The 13,528-nt window shown below is 32.8% G+C and overlaps 1 protein-coding gene across 1 annotated transcript; it reads left to right on the top strand.

Annotated features, from left to right (window-relative positions):
- Window positions 1-3,490, top strand: LOC100246472 (G-type lectin S-receptor-like serine/threonine-protein kinase At1g11410). Its single transcript, XM_010648608.3, has 7 exons — window positions 1-1,383; window positions 1,477-1,605; window positions 1,862-2,064; window positions 2,191-2,401; window positions 2,553-2,790; window positions 2,868-3,018; window positions 3,101-3,490. The coding sequence occupies exons 1-7, from the start codon at window positions 117-119 to the stop codon at window positions 3,404-3,406; spliced, it is 2,505 nt and encodes an 834-aa protein (XP_010646910.2). The 5' UTR covers window positions 1-116; the 3' UTR covers window positions 3,407-3,490.
- The last annotated feature ends 10,038 nt before the right edge of the window (window positions 3,491-13,528 follow it).

Here is a 13,528-nt window from a genome sequence, read left to right as displayed (position 1 = left end):
TCCACTTGTTCCTTCACGGTATGCCTCGTTAGTTTGTGTTGTAGACTTTCTCTGTCTCTTCCACCAGCGCTCAGCATCGGTAACACGGAAGTCACCACTTTATCAGGAAGTCACATATGCATCCTGTAAAGATGTTTCTTCAGTACTTGATTCTATTCCTTATGCTCCCACTTTGCAGCTCCACTGACACCATAACTCCTAACCAACCCTTCAGAGATGGTGACCTTCTAGTCTCTAAAGAGTCCAGGTTTGCTCTTGGCTTCTTCAGTCCACGGAATTCTACACTCCGATATATTGGAGTTTGGTACAACACAATTCGTGAACAAACCGTTGTATGGGTTCTTAACAGAGACCATCCTATCAATGATACCTCCGGAGTCCTCTCCATCAACACTTCTGGAAACCTCCTTCTGCACCGCGGAAACACTCATGTATGGTCCACAGACGTTTCCATCTCATCAGTGAACCCTACTGTGGCTCAGCTGTTAGATACCGGAAACCTAGTCTTGATCCAAAAAGATGACAAGATGGTTGTGTGGCAAGGCTTTGATTATCCCACAGATAATTTGATTCCACACATGAAACTCGGACTGAATCGGAGAACCGGTTACAACAGGTTCCTAACCTCTTGGAAGTCCCCAACTGACCCAGCAACCGGGAAATACTCGCTTGGATTTAACGTCAGTGGGTCTCCTCAAATATTTTTGTACCAGGGTTCAGAGCCGCTATGGAGAAGCGGTCACTGGAACGGGCTCCGGTGGAGCGGTCTGCCGGTGATGATGTACAGATTCCAACACAAAGTTAGCTTTTTGAACAATCAAGATGAAATCTATTATATGTTTATTATGGTCAACGCGTCGTTTCTCGAGCGGCTGACGGTGGACCACGAGGGATATATCCAGCGGAACATGTGGCAGGAAACGGAAGGCAAATGGTTCAGCTTCTACACAGCCCCAAGGGACAGGTGCGACAGGTACGGCCGGTGCGGACCCAACAGCAACTGTGACAACAGCCAGGCCGAGTTTGAGTGCACGTGCCTGGCGGGATTCGAGCCCAAGTCGCCACGTGACTTGTTCTTGAAAGACGGCTCAGCGGGATGTCTGAGGAAGGAAGGAGCGAAGGTGTGCGGGAACGGGGAAGGGTTTGTGAAGGTGGGAGGTGCGAAGCCCCCAGATACATCGGTGGCACGTGTGAACATGAACATCAGCATGGAAGCGTGTAGAGAGGAGTGCCTGAAGGAGTGTTCTTGCAGTGGATACGCGGCTGCAAATGTGAGTGGAAGTGGGAGTGGGTGCTTGTCTTGGCATGGGGATTTGGTGGATACAAGAGTGTTTCCTGAAGGGGGCCAAAATTTATATGTGCGTGTGGATGCCATCACTCTAGGTATGCTAGCATTTAATTGTCAGGATTCATGAATGATTTCTCTCCCAGATTTACGAGATCATTTATGATGTTTTTTTTCGTGTATTTTTTTAGCTGAAAATCAAAAGCAGTCAAAAGGTTTCCTTGCGAAGAAGGGGATGATGGCAGTTTTGGTGGTGGGGGCTACTGTGATTATGGTTCTGTTGGTCTCCACATTTTGGTTCTTAAGGAAGAAGATGAAAGGTAATCAAACAAAAATTCTTATGGCTCATTTAAGCCTTCTATCCAATGTTTGTGTCTTGGGCATGGATTAACATGAAGAGATTAATAAGAAAAGCCAAACATTTCTAAGCTCAGTTACCCAGTGAATTAATCTGGGATAGAGTCTTTTTTCCTTGCTTTCATGGTATTAAGGAATTGTATTATTTCTTCTTTTTTTTCCCATTTATTTTCCCCCACAATCAAAAAAGCATTATTTATTGTTATACTTCCATGACAGGGAGAGGAAGACAAAACAAAATGTTGTATAATTCGAGACCTGGCGCTACATGGTTGCAAGACTCTCCAGGAGCTAAGGAGCATGATGAAAGTACAACCAATTCTGAATTACAATTCTTTGATCTGAACACCATAGTTGCAGCCACAAATAATTTCTCTTCTGAGAACGAACTTGGACGTGGTGGTTTTGGCTCAGTTTTTAAGGTAGTCAGTCATTCTCAAATTTGTGATGACTATTGAAATTGTTGGACTTTCTTTCATTGCACAAACATTACGCTAAGCTGAATTTTTCTAACTGTGAATAAGTTAATTCTACATGACGATTATCAGGGTCAGCTATCTAATGGACAAGAAATAGCTGTGAAAAAATTATCAAAGGATTCGGGACAAGGAAAAGAAGAATTTAAGAATGAAGCGACACTTATTGCAAAACTCCAACACGTGAATCTTGTGAGGCTTGTGGGTTGTTGCATTACAGAAGAAGAGAATATGTTAGTCTATGAGTACTTGTCAAACAAAAGTTTAGACTCTTTCATTTTTGGTATGTAGCATTTATTTTTGCCATTTCCATTTCTTTAATCTTCTAAGGTTCTTGCATAATCACTTGGAGAAGTTATTTGCCTAATAAAAATCATTATTGGTATATCCTAATATTGTTTTAATGATTGATATTTTATATATCTTTCGGCCAGATGAAACAAAGAAGTCATTGTTAGATTGGAGGAAACGCTTTGAAATTATTGTCGGAATTGCTCGAGGTATCTTATATCTTCATGAGGACTCTAGATTAAGAATCATACATAGAGATCTAAAAGCAAGCAATGTTCTACTCGATGCCGAAATGTTTCCAAAAATTTCAGATTTTGGCTTGGCTAGAATATTTCGAGGAAATCAAATGGAAGGAAACACAAATCGAGTAGTTGGAACATAGTAAGTGTTATGTTTGAGATGCCAAAGAAACATATTAGTTAATATGTTTTAATAGTTTCTTTTATTTGCTATTGCAGTGGTTACATGTCACCTGAGTATGCGATGGAAGGGTTATTTTCAACAAAATCCGATGTCTATAGCTTCGGAGTTTTGTTGTTAGAGATTATTACTGGGAGAAAAAATAGCACCTATTATCGGGACGGTCCATCCATAAGCTTAGTTGGAAATGTAAGTGAGTTGCATGTGTTGCATTACTTTTTTTTTTTTTTTTTCATTCTTTACAGTAAGCTAATAATGGTAAAATTATCAGGTTTGGAACCTATGGGAAGAAGGCAAAGCCTTAGATATAATCGATCTGTCACTACAAAAGTCATACCCTACAGATGAAGTATTGAGATGCATCCAAATTGGGCTCTTATGTGTCCAAGAATCTGTAACGGATCGACCTACCATGTTGACTATTATTTTCATGTTGGGTAATAACTCTGCTCTTCCTTTTCCTAAACGACCTGCATTTATTTCAAAAACAACTCACAAGGGTGAAGATCTATCATCCTCTGGTGAGGGACTTTTATCTGTAAATAATGTGACTGTGACTGTGCTTCAACCTCGCTAAATGCTTACACTCTCACATGTTGTATGTTTATCCTCCATGACAATGAACACTACAAGAAAAAAGCCTTTCGTTGACAGTTTTTCACCATCATGGTAGGGTATATCTGTCAAGGTATATTACTATTTATATATGTCATCTATGCCAGTGTCAAGAAAAGTTTAAAGTTATCTTGACATTTACATATGTTAAGGTTGTTTCTATTTTTACCAATGATGGAATCTTTGTTAGTATGACATATGTCAATTTTCTTTCACTTTTGTCAAGGTTGGATTCAACATATGTCAAGATTTCTTGATCTTATGTTAAGGTTAACTTGCTCTTCTATTAAGGTTGCTACAACAAATGTCAAGGATAAGTATAATATGTCAAGGTTTCTAGCTATTGCAATGTCAATGTTGGGCATTGGCCATCTGTCAAGGTTGCTTATGACAAATTTAATATTATTTTACTATAATTTTTAGTTTTAATGGAAAATGAACCTATTACCATATGAAACTTGTTTCCAAATTAAATTTGATACATATTTAATTATGATAATAATAACTAAGTCCTAAAACAATGTAAATAAATCATTACTCAAGGGGAAAAATCTTTTTCTACTTACTCTCTATTTTTCTATATGCTAAAAAAAACTAATTGCAAACATTCAATTAAGATAATATACAAACTTAAATTGGAAAGTACAATACTATCTTCATAAGAGGTGGTCACTAATTCTTCATCATCTTCTTCTTTTTGCTATATTTCTTGAATACCTAGTAGGATAGACACGACATTAATAGAAAAGTTAGTAACAAGTATCCAAATAGCAATTTTCAAATTATAAGGTACTTTCAATTGCAAGAATACATTAAACATATATGCAATTTGTAGATACCATATCTCTAGCATTAATATTCAAGCCCGACCCTCTAGAAAGACCCCAAAATTGTCAACACCTCTATCTCAAACCTATGATAGAAAAAACAAACGATGTTAACAAAAAGAAAAGCTCAAATTGTGAAATTAGATGTCTAACTACAATGAAATATTTTTAAGATTGAATTCTAAGTTTAATTATTGTGTTTTTATATTATGGACCTAAATAACTATAATAGTATACTTCTTTTTAATTTCTAAAAGGAATGCAAAAAGGAAAAGAGAAAACAAAAGTTTCAAATATATCTTTCATGTTATTTTGGCTTCCAAATAGATAAAAACTCAAATTATCCAAGAAATCGTTAAAATTAAAATTGAGCATAAATTTTAATCATCTCAATCATAAATAATGAAATATCTAAATTCAATTTCATAGAAACCACACTAACTATTAATTTCATGCACCAAATGCATCTAATCTTAACAAAATAAAAAATCAAGGATATTCTCCTTCAATTCTAATAGGATAATAGATCTTATGTGTGCAAATTTTGTCTTTATTTCAAGAATTAATAAATGCACAAGCTATCTAGTTGAGAGCTTAAATCTGTAAATTTTTAAAAGAAATAAATTAAGTAAATAAACAAAAAAGGTCTAAGAAATGGAAAATCTCCAAAATTAAAGAGAAAATCAAGCACATTTCATAAATGGGAAAGAGTTATGCAATATGCTGCTATTTTTTTCTAACTAATGTGAAATTGAAAACAAATTTGACACAAAGTTGTGTGAGAATACATCTATAAGGTTCATAGAAATAATGTGCAGATTGCCATTTAAAGCTATGTAAACTAAGAATGACAAATAGCAAATTATATTATTTATATCTATCATACCTTGTTAAAATACCATGTCAAATATTCCATAGATAGACAACTAGGCATGAGTATGAAAATGTTGTCTAGATGTTTTTCTCATAGGCAGCTAATGCATGAGTTCATCGAATTCAAAACTTAACAACAATTAAAGCTGACAAAGCACCCAATTATCAATTATTAAAGAACTCTTAATGGGAGCAAAAACTAAAACTAATAAAGCAACTAATAACAAAATATAAGAGTTGCATTGGTACCCAATATAATGTTCTTCCTAATGTAATTGTGCTCATTAAAACAAAAAACTTCACGGCATAAATTAATTGAAGACCCCGTACAAGCAACAAGAAAATACTTCATACCATTATAGTGGTAATTAAGGATTATAGAAACAATTTTAGTTGGCTTGTGACTATGAATCGAAGAATTAAAATTTTGTGAGGGTTGATTTATTGCTTATCAATAAGATAGCATATCAATATTTAACAAAAGAAAGAGTTTCAAGCAATCATGAATCATAACATTAAAATTTAGCCCTAAAAAGAGGGGAAAAAACAAAGAGAAAGAACCAAACCAAAGGAGCCCAACTAAAAATTCAAGTGCATAAATAAGTAAAATTAAATAGTTAACCATATTAAAGAGAAAACCATGTCCCATTATGCAAATTGTTTTTGTGTGCCCAAATATATAGTTCTATTTCTTCAAATTGCATTAAAAGTCCAATGGTATCTGTAAAGGAAATAGTAGAGATAAAATTTAAACGTAATCTACTCATAATTATTTCAATTAACACATCCAAATATTATGGATCAACAGAGAAATCAATTTAAAGAAAACAAAACATCAGTCTTTACTAGCATAAAACGAAAACAAAAGTTTAAAAAAAAAAAAAATTCATTAGATATCAGATTATTTTTGGGGCAACAAAATTAAGACACATAATTGCATTAACCATTGATGCCTATAAACTCAATTCGAAACATAAAAATGAAATTGAACATGAATTTCAAGCTTCAAAATTGCGAACCAAAAAAACACTTACAAAATGTTAGAAAAGAATGGGAAGAAAATTTCTAAAATAGGATATTCTAAGATGCCTTTTTTTAGTTATCTTTCTTAGTTTTTCTATAATCAAAGAGAGTAAAAAAGGAAAAGAAAAGGTGAAGATGGAAGAGAATCAGATAATAGAGTACAATTCACCAATTATCTTAATTGCAATAATTTTCAAGATTACCCTTAAGCCATATTTGACTCTTTTTTTTTTTCAAACTTTCCTCGCGTTTTAAAATGAACTTCTTTACAAATGGAAAATCCCATAACTTAACATAATAAATGATATCTGTTAGCCCAAGGGTTCTCCTAATCGGATTTTGATGATAAGAAACCATGGTTAAGTGACTAATTGGTTTAATAGTTAAGAATCTTAGGCATAAACTCGAATATTCATCAAATGACCAAATGGATACAACATCGAGAATTTTGGAAGACTTGTGATCATAGGAAATGAATGCAAGATGAATGCATGAGTGCACTTAGGATTTTCATACCGTTTCATGCAACTTAAAATACTCGGTTTATTCTTTAAAACTTCAATTTCATTATAACCCGAGTTTTAACAAATGTATCTTAGGCAAAATGTTTTAAAATTGGCATAATAATTCACTTAAAGACCTTGCCTAAGTGTTAGAAAAGAAAGGAATTGAAAAAGATAGGTTTTCGAGGCCAAAAGGCTCAACCGGTCGAGGCTTTGGCCAACCAGCTCAATCGGTTGGGGAACTAGTCGACCGGTTGCCCTTGTCTGGTCGAGGTCTAGTCGAGAGATGTCCCAAATCTTCTCTCTCCTAGTAGCTTTCTCTTCCCGATCGAGGTTCATCTCTTCTCGGTTGATGTTCGATCGAGGCAACGGTAACCCGTCAAGCATTAAATGCTCCAACGGCTAGTGAACCGGTTGACCCCTAGCTCGACCGGTCGAGGTTACCTTTTATTGTTTTTGGTTCTCGAGCTTAGAAACCTATAAATTGAGAGCTCCACTTCATTTATTGTAGAAAGAACACTTGCAATCAATTGTCTACCTACCTGTTCTTGACCAAAAAGCTCTCATTTCTTTCTTAATGCATTAAATCATCACTTGCATATCCTTTAATGCACTCTTGTGTGTCATCCTAGCTTTGTCTTGTATTTTGAGCTATCCTTAAGCTAGGTTGAGGGATTCATTCTTGTAAAAGTTGAGTGTTAAAGCCTTTAAGAGGTTTGAATCTTGAAGAGATTGTGTAAGAGCCCATTGGAGCCGGAATCCAAGTGTAAGAAGATTGGAAGCTTGGTTGAAGCTTCAAGTTAGTGGAACTCTCACTCGGTTAGGAGATTGAGGAGAGTGGACGTAGGCAAGGAAGTGTCAAACCACTATAAAACCCAAGTTTGAATTCTCTAACTCTACATCTTTATTTTTGTTTATATTGTGCTTGAACTTGTTGTGTTTGAAAAGATTTTAAAAAACCCAATTCACATCCCCCCTTTTTAAGTGTTTTTCTTAATTAAGCATAGCCTTCATTTTCTCAATATCAAAATAGAGAAGTTTGAACATAAGTCAATAGCATGAGTATATTATTTGGATTCATAGAGATAGAAAGAAACCAAACTCTGTTATTATGTTGAAAAACCAATTTTCCTAAAAGTTTAAACTTATAGGATTTGAGGTCAATGTGTTTTATGTCTATTAACACTCAACACATATTTCAATAAAAAATTTCATGAACTCCTCAAACATTTATACTACATATAACTTAGGGCACCAAAGAATATGAGTAAAAGGAGTATATGCTAGAAGTCATTATTTCTAATGTTTAGTGGATTTAATATTTATATTATTAAAAATTAATATTTATGTAAGTAAAAAATATCTCAACATAAAATTAAAAATTTTGAATTATTTCTAAAGAAATGAATTAAATTTAGAATTTTTAAATTTTAGTTTTTATTATCTGATTTACTATTAAATGCTCATTGTTTTGGTTTTCTTTATTTTTTCAATGGTCTTTTTCCACGAATTATTTCATATGTCTATAGTTTTTTCGATCTTTGACACGTGGATTATCTTGGAAAATGTTCTTAATAACAAAGAAATATTCCTTCTCGTGATGAGTATGAACTAGAATTCTCATTTTTTAGCGAATAAAACTCCCCAATTTGGTGAGGAAATGAGATAGTCACTTTTTTTTTTTGTTACTCGCATTATGTACTCAAAGTATTTATCCAAATATCCGATACACTTACGAAACCACACTTTTCCATTTCCATAATGTAACATACGTGACGATAGGCTTGCACACTTGAAAAACAATATTGACATTTAACATCGAAGGATTTAATTATGGTCTTGTGTTTTTTGGAGGTCCTAAAAATAGGTGAAAACTTAAAATAAGATTGACTTGACCAACTCAACATGTGATTACGTTGTATACGTCGATGTGGTCAATAGAATTTATTTCCCTTAACTTGGCATCGAGTACGCTAGTGCCAGCCTTATCTTCCCATGGGAACTTGAACAATTTGAGCAATTGGCCATTGCCAACCACATTTTTAAGTAATGTCTTCTTTCACCCTTCAAATATCTTAAATCAATTCAGTTTTATGTAGATATCATTTTCACTTTTAAACCTTACTTATTATCATTAAGCTTTGTAACGTAGCCGCCACTCGCAAGTTGCATCAAAATTGAAGTTTAACCGTTGGGTAGGCACAATTTTGAAGTGATCAAGTTATGATACGTTTAATACAACTGCAACTTGGTCCCATTCATAAATGTGGTGTGGAGATAGTACCATAGTTTTAAAAGGTGCAAGGCACACCTAAGGCACAAAAGTATCCTATAGCTTAGGCACAAGGCACAACACAAAGCACGCACATGAGTGAAGTGAAACCTAACCTAGTATGCATATCAATTTTATAAAATATGATACAAAACTCAATCCACTCAATAAAAAATTTATTATTTTAAAAGAAGCATTCAAAAAAAAGTAATAAAATTATGTAGATTTTAATATACAATTAGAAATTTCAAGAATAAAAGTGTTTAAAAATGAAAAGTAAAATAGACAAGGCACGCCGCTTCAACAAGGCACATGTCTTGGCAAGCAATGTGCTATAGCTAGGGAGTGGTTGTGCTTTGAGCCTAAGCGTGCTTTAAGCAAGCCTTTTAAAACTATGGTTTGGTAACCGTTTTAAAAAACAATCCTGAAAAATAGTTTTTGAGAACAGTTTTTGAAAACTATTCTCTGATTCTTGTAGAATAAAAGTATATTTGGAAACCTAAAATGTTTTTATCTTGTTTTTAATATTTTTAAATATGTTTTAAAAATAATTTTTATATCTAGTATTTTATTTTTAATCATTTTATATGTTTGTATAATTATTTCTTAAAACAATTATCAGAAAACAAGTGAAAAAGTCATAAAATAATTTTTAGTTGTCAAACACCTTTTCTATGTTTTTTGTTCTAGAAAACAAAAAACTATTTTCAAAACCAGTTCCCAAACATGCCTTTAATATGGGGTTGAATGTATTTTTTTTTTTTTCTTGCTTTCAAGGTATTAAGGAATTATATTCTTAATTTTTTTCCCATCTATTTTCCCCACAATCAAAGAAGCATTATTTATTGTTATACTTCCATGACAAGGAAAGGAAGACAAAACAAAATGTTGTATAATCTGAGACTTGGTGCTACATGGCTGCAAGACTCTCTAGGAGCTAAGGAGCATGAAGAAAGTACAACCAATTCTGAATTACAATTCTTTGATATGAAGACCATAGTTGCAGCCACAAATAATTTCTCTTCTAAGAACGAACTTGGATGTGGGGTTTTGGCTCAATTTATAAGGTAGTTAGCCATTCTCAAATTTGTGATGAATATTGAAATTGTTGGACTTTCTTTCATTGCTCAAGTATCACACTAAGCTGAATTTTCCATAAAATAATTCTACATGATGATTATCAGGGTCAACTATCTAATGGACAAGAAATAACTATGAAAAGATTATCAAAGGATTTGGGACAAGGAAAAAAAGAATTTAAGAATGAAGTAACACTTATTGCTAAACTCCAACACATAAATGTTGTGAGGCTTTTGGGTTGTTGCATTCAAGGAAAAGAGAAGATGTTCGTTTATGAGTCCTTGCCAAACAAAAGTTTGAACTTTTTCATTTTTAGTATGTACCATTTCTTTTCTATCATTTCCATTTCTTTAATCTTCTAAGGTTCTTGCATAATCACTTGGAGAAGTTATTTGCCTAATAAAAATCATTATTAGTATATCCTAACATTGTTTTATTGATTGACATTTTATATATTTTTGGGCTAGATGAAAAAAAAAAGTCAGTGTTAGATTGGAGAAAACGCTTTGAAATTATTATGGGAATTGCTCAAGGAATCTTATATCTTTATGAGGACTCTAGATTAAGAGTCATACATAGAGATCTAAAAGCAAGCAATGTTCTACTAGATGTTGAAATGCTTCCATAATTTTCAGATTTTGGCATGGCTAGAATATTTGGAGGAAAACAAATGGAAGGAAACACAAATCGAGTAGTTGGAACATAGTAAGTGTCATGTTTGATATGCCAAAGAAACATAATAGTTAATATGTTTTAATAGTTTCTTTATTTTCTATTACAGTGGTTACATATCACCTGAGTATACGATGGAAGGGTTATTTTCAACAAAATCTAATGTCTATAACTTTGGAGTTTTGTTGTTAGAGATTGTTACTAGAAGAAAAAATAGCACTTATTATCATGACAATCCATTAACTTAGTTGGAAATGTGAATGAATTGAATGTGTGTTGCATTACTTTTTTCTTTTCATTCTTTATAGTAAGTTAATAATGATAAAATTCATAGTTTTGGATCCTATGGGAAGAAGACAAAGCCTTGGATATAATCGATCTGTCACTTGAGAAGTCATACCCTGTAGATGAAGTATTGAGATGCATCCAAATTGGGCTCTTATGTGTGCAAAAATCTACAACAGATCGACCTACCATGTTGACAATTATTTTCATGTTTGGTAACAACTCTTCTCTTCATTTTCCTAAACGGATTGCATTTATGTCAAAAACAACTCATAGGGGGCAAGACCTATCATCTTATGGTGAAGGAATTTTCTCTATAAATGATGTGACCATGACTTTGCTTCAACCTCGCTAAATGCTTACACTCTCACATGTTGTAAGTTTATCCTCCAAGACAATGAATTGTATACACTATGACAAAGAGAACACCTTTTGATTTAGTGATCATAGTTAGATAATTATCAACTCTGTAAGTGTATGCTCAAAGATAGGGCAAGAATGGAAGCTTGTAGGTATAGTCAAATAATCGATTAAGTATGATTAGCTCTCAACATTAAGGCCCTAAAATCATATAATTAAAATGGTTCAAATGGAGCTAATAGTTCAAATAGTTCCATATGGGTAATGGAAGAGCTTAGAATGAAGCAATGCGTTGGTTCTTATGCTATGCCTAATGATGGAAAGACTGAATGTTCAATTGGTAAATCTTCAAATTTTGAAAATAATTGGAGACTATCACGAGGCATTTATCATATTTTCCTTTTGCTAGGATGATCAAATCTACTTTCTCTTTTAAATTCAAGGCATACTCGTGGTTCCTAAAATGAATTACTAGGGCTATTCACTTTTCTTATCAAGTAGTGAGTGACAATTGGAAAATATGCCCATTTGAATTTTGGATCGTTGGTTGCCTTTACCATAAGGCATCTTAGTGTTGTATTGATTCCTGAAATAGTCAATAAATGAAAAGAAGTTTTTCTATTTTGGGCATGGCACATGATATCAAATTTGGCAGTAGATGGATGTTTAGTATATGAGCATCTTTATTGCAAATAATTTTACAAATTTTCAGTACATTCTTCATCAGATTTCTACTTTTGATCTATCAAATACTGTAGATGCTCGAACATGGGTGTCGACTACAAGGTATGACTTCAGATCCAAGACATCTGAAATTCAAAGTTAAGAATTGATTACGTGAATCAAGGGGGAAAATATCATTAGGAAATGAATTTTTTTTTTAGAAATGATAATTACGAAGACTTTAGAGAGCGAAAAGTTGATTGACCTTGGGTATAGTTGGACAATCCAATTGATTATACTATCATCGAGTTAGGTTGGGAGAGTGAGAGCCAACATATTCATAACTTTAAGATGAAAATTGGTTTAGTTTAAGGACCTCAGGGCATCCCTAATTTGGTTGGTTTTTAGTACTGACTAATGGTAAGATTTTCTTTTCTTTTTTCTTTACTTTTTTTCCAATCTCATTGACAAATGAGTGACAATGAGTGTTAAAAGAATAATTAAAGAGACAACATTACTTCGAGGCGGGGCACAAGGGAAGAAAGACAACAAAAAGTGTTATAATTTGAGTTTTATTGCTACATGCCTCAAAGAATTAGTCCCCAAGAACAAACGAGTGAAGTGTAAATAGTGTAAATTCTAAATTATCAAGGAATTCAAGATAAGGAGTAGAAGAATATAAGAAAACATGAATATAAGGATCCTGTGAAGTTCTTAGGTTGTTGCATATAAGGAGAAGATAAAGATGTTAGTCTAAGAATACTTATTGAACAATAGTTTGAACTCTTTTATTTTCATCCTATCTTTTTTTAAAAAAAAAAAAAAAAATTTGACAATTTCTAAATCTCTTCATCTCTTTTGCTTGTGATCTCACTGTTATCACATGGAAAATTTGTTTTACATTAAAACTATATAATAGTATTTTAATATGGTGTCAGAGTCTCATTTGGTGTGAGATCATGTATTCAAATCTCATTGTATATTTATTTTCCAATTTGTAGTTGTTTCCCTGTTGGGGGTCACACGCGAGGAAGGGTATTAAAAACCATAATATAGCTTACGAACTCAAATCTTATAAGTAGAAGCTTTTAGAAAAAAATATAATTTGTTTAAACCTTTAGAAAACCTGTAGTTTAACATGTAAACTTTCATATTTTTTGTTTTGATGAGACAAAAATGTCAAATTTAGATTGGATAAAAAATTTCAAAATTATTGTTGAAATTTCTTAAGGACTTTTAAGTTATGTTTGGTTTCTTGAAAATAATATGAAACAAAATTATAAGAAAATGATTCCCTCTTGTTTAACTTATTATAGAAAATATTATAAAATTTTAAATATAATTCAAATGAGTAATAAATTAACGTATTTTTAAATTATTTAATCTTTATATAGAAGAGAAAAAACTATTTTTTATTTTTTTTCACTTTTTGTTTAGTGTTTTCTATCCCTTACATTTTTCGTCAAATCTTCCAATAACCAAATATAGGGTTATATCTTCATCAAGACTTAAACCATACATAGCGA

Source organism: Vitis vinifera, chromosome 10 (genome assembly GCF_030704535.1).
Source record: "Vitis vinifera cultivar Pinot Noir 40024 chromosome 10, ASM3070453v1".
Lineage (NCBI taxonomy): Eukaryota > Viridiplantae > Streptophyta > Magnoliopsida > Vitales > Vitaceae > Vitis > Vitis vinifera.
Note: the sequence above shows the minus strand (reverse complement) of the source record. Positions and strands in the feature narration are given on the sequence as shown.